The sequence below is a fragment of the Polypterus senegalus genome, chromosome 12 (genome assembly GCF_016835505.1).
Source record: "Polypterus senegalus isolate Bchr_013 chromosome 12, ASM1683550v1, whole genome shotgun sequence".
NCBI lineage: Eukaryota > Metazoa > Chordata > Cladistia > Polypteriformes > Polypteridae > Polypterus > Polypterus senegalus.
Window position 1 is genome coordinate 161,359,845 of NC_053165.1, and position 6,419 is coordinate 161,366,263.

General features: G+C 46.7%; 1 protein-coding gene across 1 annotated transcript; it reads left to right on the forward strand.

Annotated features, from left to right (window-relative positions):
- Window positions 1–2,382: 2,382 nt before the first annotated feature.
- On the forward strand, window positions 2,383–3,336 carry LOC120540547 (free fatty acid receptor 2). The gene has a single exon (XM_039771385.1). The coding sequence runs from the start codon at window positions 2,383–2,385 to the stop codon at window positions 3,334–3,336; it is 954 nt and encodes a 317-aa protein (XP_039627319.1).
- Window positions 3,337–6,419: the final 3,083 nt, after the last annotated feature.

Below are 6,419 nucleotides of genomic sequence, written 5' to 3' on the forward strand. Positions count from 1 at the left end.
GAAGCCCATAAAGCCACCGGGAGAACACACAGACCCCACACAGAAATGCTGCTGGTGGGGAGAGACAGCAGTGCTAATCACTGCACCACCATGCCACCTGCAAATTCAGAATCTACTTGGATTAACAATCCAAAAAAAAAAAGAAAGGAGACCCGCTGGCTTTGGCTTTTTTCTCCCCCCACTGCCTGCTGACGGTCACCTCACAGATTTTCTGAGAGTTTAGGTTGTGTTTTCTCAAATAGATCTAAAGATATAAAGATGTCATAAATAGATGTGAAAGGTATTATATTATAAATAAATAAGTAGATAAATATGAAAGGCACTATAAAATATACAGATAGATGTGAAAAGCACTGTAAAATAAACACATAGATATGAAAGGTACTCTATAATAAGTAATATAATAAATAGCTAGATAGATCAATGTGAAAGGCACTATATAATAGATAGATAGATAGATAGATAGATAGATAGATAGATAGATAGATAGATATGAAAGGCACTATATAACAAATAGAGAGAGGTATGAAATTAACTATCATAGAGATAGATGTGAAAGGCACTATAAAATAAACAAGTAGATATAAAATATACTACATAATAAATAAATAGGTAGGAAAGGCACTATATAATAGATAGATGTGAAAAGCACTACGTGATGGACAGAGGTGAATGGAACTATATAATAAATAGGTATATAAATGTGAAAGGTACTGTATGATATATAGATATGAAAGGCATTATATAATAGACGTACACCCAATAAAGAAATAAAGCAAACCCAGTGGCCACGTCCTGCGGTAATTGTGAAGGGAGCCTTGAATGGAGACTCAAGACAAAAAGCTCTGCTGTGATCCTGTTTTAAGTTACTAATGTGATAAAAGGTGTAAAAGGCGCTATATAAGAGCTATGACTGCAGGTATAAGAGAAAGATAGGAACAATGCTGTACGAAAGAAGTAAGTGGACTGATGTGAAAAGTGCTACATGAGATATACAACTGCAAAAATAGACAGAAATATATTACATGAAAGGTCCTCTATAACAAGGAAATAAGCAGACAGGTAGATGTGCAAGGTGCCATGTAATACAAAGATAGCTGAATAAAACAGAAGGACAAAGAATGTTACTGTATATAATAGACAGGTGGGTGTGAAAGGTACAATACAGCAACTAGGCTAAGAAATGTGAAAGATGCTATATAATAGATAAATTAAATGTACAAAGCCAACATTAAGGCGCTACACGACATATCGACAGATCAAGAGCACCTACTCACGTTCAGATGTGCAGGGAGCTGCTGCCCATTCCAGTAGCAGGCAGCACAAGGCAGGAACACACCAGGTCTGCACACCAAAGCACGGGTTCGAGGCCCAGTACACATTTTATTGCATTGCCCCTACAGCAGGGTGAGTTGTAACTGGCAAGGATACAAAGACAGGGGCACTATAAAGTCTCAGCAGCGCCTCCTAGTACACTGCGGTGGAAGCAGCCAGTCTAGTCTCAAAAGGTGCTCCAGGGCACATCATGAAGGGGATGGGCAGAATGTCATTTTATTTTGTCATTGTCCTCTTTTACTCCAACGTCTCCATCGAGCCCACGTCAGTCCTGTGACACAGATGGCTTTCCTGATCGTTTCATGCAGCTGTTTGGCGTTGCGCCCCCTGCAGACCACAGTGTAGAACCGCCATCTCCACCTGCTAGAGGACGCTGTTCCCCATACAAAGATCACATCAGAACCAGCAGGTGAGGCGACTTACCAAGGACCAGACACAAAAATGTCTGGCTTGCACGACCTTGTGCTTTTATATAGCTCCTTCTCTTCGAGAGCTCCCAAGTTATTTTAGAGCTCCGTTATTCCTAGCATGGGAATGTCTGTCTCAGTGGTGAGGAGTGACCAGACAAACGGCGTCTTTACAGGTCACCACCTTAACCACTAAGCCCCTTCACTTTTGTTACTTTTATTCTCGTGCTCGCCCCCCTTACAGTTTCTTGTCACAACTGAGATCGGGCTGGTGGGCTTTCACAGCCCCTCTTGAGCCGATTTCAAACTACTCCACGCTACTCTGACGACAGACCTCATCTTGTATAGCGCCTTTCCCACTTTACGGGACTCTGCTTTATGGAGCAGTGAACACCTGACTCGTTGCCCGGGCGGCGTTGTAAAGTCGAGCCGCGCCACGCCAAGTGCCTAGCCGAGTGTTTATTGCGGTCAGAATGAGAAACGGCGGTAAGCGTGGTCATAAAAGCAGCCGCCGTTGGGCGCGCGTTTTCCTTCAAAGCACTAAACAAACAAACCTCTCAACCCTCTCTTTGCCTTTTCCAGTGCCGTCTCGTCTTTGCACAAACGCAGTGGGTGACGCCTCGTGAAGCAGCGCCTGGAGATGGCTCACCGTGATTCCTGTGACAAGGACTGCCTGGACCATCTGTCGCTGACCACCTACGCCATCACCTTCATCCTGGGCTTGCCTTTCAACCTGCTGGCCCTGGGGGCCTTCTTCAGGCAGGCCAGACATAAAAGCCTCACCCCTAATGTGGTCTACATGACTAACCTGTGCCTTGCCAACCTGGTGTTTATCACCTGGTTGCCCATCAAGATAATGGAGACCCTTAACTCACGGTGGACCCTGCCTGCCGTCTTGTGCCCCTTGTATAACTTCTGCCACTTCAGCACCCTCTACGCCAGCGCTTTGTTCCTGACCGCCATCAGCGTCGGCCGCTACCTGTCCATCGCTTTCCCCATCCAGTACAAAATCTATAAGAAGGCCAAGAACTCGTGCATGGTGTGCCTGGTCCTCTGGGCTCTGGTGCTGATCCATGTGGCTCTAGTGTCCATCACAGAAGGCAACGGCAGCAGGTATTTCGTTTTTTCTTCCTCCAACAACACCTCCACCTGCTTCGAAAACTTCACCCAAGCCCAGCTGGACTTCCTTGTCCCATTACGCCTGGAGATGTCCATTGTCCTCTTCCTTGCCCCTCTGCTGGTGACCACCTTCTGCTACCTAAGCTGCATTACGCTTGTACTCCACACCCAGATGTGTGCCAGGAGGAAAAAACGGGTGATCCTAGTGGCAGTGACCACCCTCCTGGTTTTTGTGGCCTGCTTCGCCCCCTACAATATCTCTCACGTGGTGGGCTTCATCAAGAAGCAGAGCGTTTGGTGGAGGCGGGAAGCGCTACTGACCAGCACGTGCAATGCCTTTCTGGAGCCCATCATTTTCTTCTTTCTGTCCTCCTCCATGGAACAGAGCATCTGCCATTGCTGGCTCACGGTTCGGGAGAAGAGCATAGGCCTGGATAAAACGATGGCCTTGTCCTGCCACAGAGCCACAGAGTGACCAGACAGTCAAGCAAATCTGGAAGACCCCCCTGCTGATTCCAGATCTACAAGTATTGTATATTTTTTGGTGACTGGAATATCAAGGGAATCTGATTGGCACCTTTGTCCATCCAAGTGAAGGAAAAGTCACTTTCGACAGGTGACGTCCATCAAGCTCCTAGTGGACTCAACTGACCAACACCCTGCTTCATATCTGGGGGACTGAACTGCCACAATTTGTGATGTTATATGGCTCCTTCTGACAGATAGAGACCCTCATCCCCATCCTGGGAGATGGCTTTGACCCCAAAGTTTGGAAAAATTAAAATGGGAATAAGAAAGCTGATGACTGGCAGACGGGGCGGCACAGATTTCTTTCTTTCTATGGACCTGTGGAGCCTTGCTAGAACTTTCTCAATGTCCTTCTCCATTCATCAGCAGCTATCTGTGTTTTAAAATGTCAAACCGTCAACAAGGACATTGTTGGATATCTCAAGACAAACTGCCCGCTGTTCCCACTGGTGGCTACTTATCCTGGTAGGCCAATGAAGTCTTCATTTTTGCAAATGTATTAAAAATAAAACACTGAAATATCACATTGACCCTTTAATCGGTATTTCATTAAAGCCAGTGTGGAGTCTTCTTGGGTTTGACGTGACGAGCTTTGCACACCTGGATTTCTGCCATTCTTCTCAAGCTCTGCCATGCTGGATGGAGACAGTCGGTGGTCAGGTCTCTCCAGATTGGTTTCAAGTCTAGGATCCAGCTGGGCCACTCAAGACCTTTCACAGAGTTGTCCCTAAGCTACTCCAGTGCTGTCTTTGCTTGTCACCATTCGGCCCAGTCTGAGGTCCAGAGTATCTCTCTGTACTTGGCTCCATTCAGCTTTTTCCTTAACCGTGTCTAACCCCCCCAGTACCTGATGCTGCCACCACCGTGCTTCACCGCTGAAATGGTTATTGTGCTGGTGATGAGTTGCGCCTGGTCTCCTCCAGTTATGATGCTAATCTTGATTTCAGCAGACCAGAGAATGTTGTTCTTTAACCGCCTTTCAAAACTCTGATTGGGTTTTCATGTGTCCGTTAGTGAGGAGAGGCTTTGGTCTGGCCACTCGGTCGTAAAGCCCAGGTAAGTGGAATGTTGCAGTGATGCTTGTTCTTCTGGAAGTTTCTCCAAACTCCACACAGGTTCTCTGGAGCTCAATCAGGATGACCATTGGGTTCTTGGTCACCTCTCTTACTGTGACTCTTCTCCCTTAATTGATCAATTTGGTTGGGTGGCCAGCTCCAGGAAGAGCTATAGATGTTCCAAGCATCTTCCATTTAAGAATCTTAATTTCTTTTGTTATTTATTCACCTTATACAGTTTCCTGCATTAGGGATTTGGTATTTTTTGCATACCCCTTGGGGTCAGAGATTGTAGAGCACCCCTGGAGCAACTGAAGGTTAAGGGCCTCGCTCAAGCAGTAGGATCCCTTTTGGCAGTAACTGGACTTGAACCGACAACCTTCTGGATGCCAGCACTGATCTGTAGCCTCAGGGTCACCACTCTGCCCACTGTGCTCTTGGGAACCCTTCAGCGTGGTGCAGCCGCCTTCCCTGATGTGTACCTCCAGGAAATCCCTCCAGTCTCACGGCTTGGCCTGCGCTCACCTGTGGGACTTTCTACAGACAACTGCAGGCCTTTCCTAATGAGTCCAAGTAACGGAATGGACACAGGTGGTCTCCAAAACAAGGTGTAGGAATATCTCAGTGATGAGCAAGAAAATGGGGTGCCAAATCTCAGGGACCACAGTATAGGGTCTGAGCCCTTGTGTCAATGTGACATTTCAGCTTTTTAATTTTTAATACACTTTCAAAATTTGTCTAATGTTCTGTTTTTGATTTGTTGTTTGGGGGGGGTGAATGAAAGGACTTTGGCTGCTACAAAACAAAATGTGATAAAGTGGAGGGTCTGAATACTCCCTGAAGGCGCTATATATGCAGCATGGTTTCTGGGTGGCACAACACTTCCAGGTGACTGGGACTCGATTCAAGAACCAGTCATAATTCATGTGCAGCCTGCATGTTCTCTCCGTGTCCCTGTGTGGGTAACTTTTTAGCATTTCCATTCTCCCCCATATATAAACATTTGGCTCAGCTAGAGGCTCTAAATCGCCCTGGCATGACCGACTTGCTACTAGAGTGCGCCCGCTATGTACCTGACGGTAGACTGCCATCTCCTCCAGGTTGGGTCCCGCCTTACATCTGAAGGTTTGCTCCTGGTGCCTTGCTGGCATTCTGTCCAAGGCTGGTTCTTGCTTAACACCAGATAGCCCATCATCTGCTTCTTCACAAACCTGCGGTGGAGTAAGCAGGTACAGAGAATGGATGAATGTGTAGGGGTCAGGGACCGCCAAGATTCACACCATCAATGTGACGGTGATTTATTTATTTATTTTAGTGGAGGAGGGACACCCCCAGCCTTGGATCGACCCCCACACACTCACAACAGAGACCTAATAAAGCACACTGGGAACATTAAACAATTAAGAATACAATGAAATTAAATTAACTAAATGAAAACAATAATACCACCCCTGACCCCTTCGGCGATATTACATTTAACATAAACCCCACACTGCAAAGTCCATGGAAATAACAAACCGGATGAAATGAGAGGTGAGGAGATTAAGTCCAGTGATCTGTATGCCGAAAGGGAAGGGAAGACACAGTCCTACCGGTAGTTGAAAGGGTGACGACGGGCGGATGGTTCAGGAGCGCCCCCCTGTTCTTACGGGAAAGCCAATGAATCCAAACACCGTCCTCAGTACACAGGCAGACAGACGATCCGGACCCCAACAGACGAATACAATCCAGGACACAACGACTAAATATGGCTGAATTAACAGCAGGCAGTCCGACAGATAAATGCAACACACCTGCCCTCCTTTTAACTTCATTTGACCACCTTTGACCCCAACAGCCCCTGCATGGACTCCTGGGAGATGCAGTTCTTACTGATAGTAGCCCTGCTACAAATGAATGACTGCATCTGTATGCACCGTCCACACGGGCAGTTTCTGGGCACAGGATCTGAACCCAGGACTCTAGACCCATGAAG

What these genes read in the sequence shown, in the direction of transcription:
- LOC120540547 (XM_039771385.1), top strand. Translation starts at nt 2,383, where the DNA reads ATGGCTCACCGTGATTCCTGTGACAAGGACTGCCTGGACCATCTGTCG.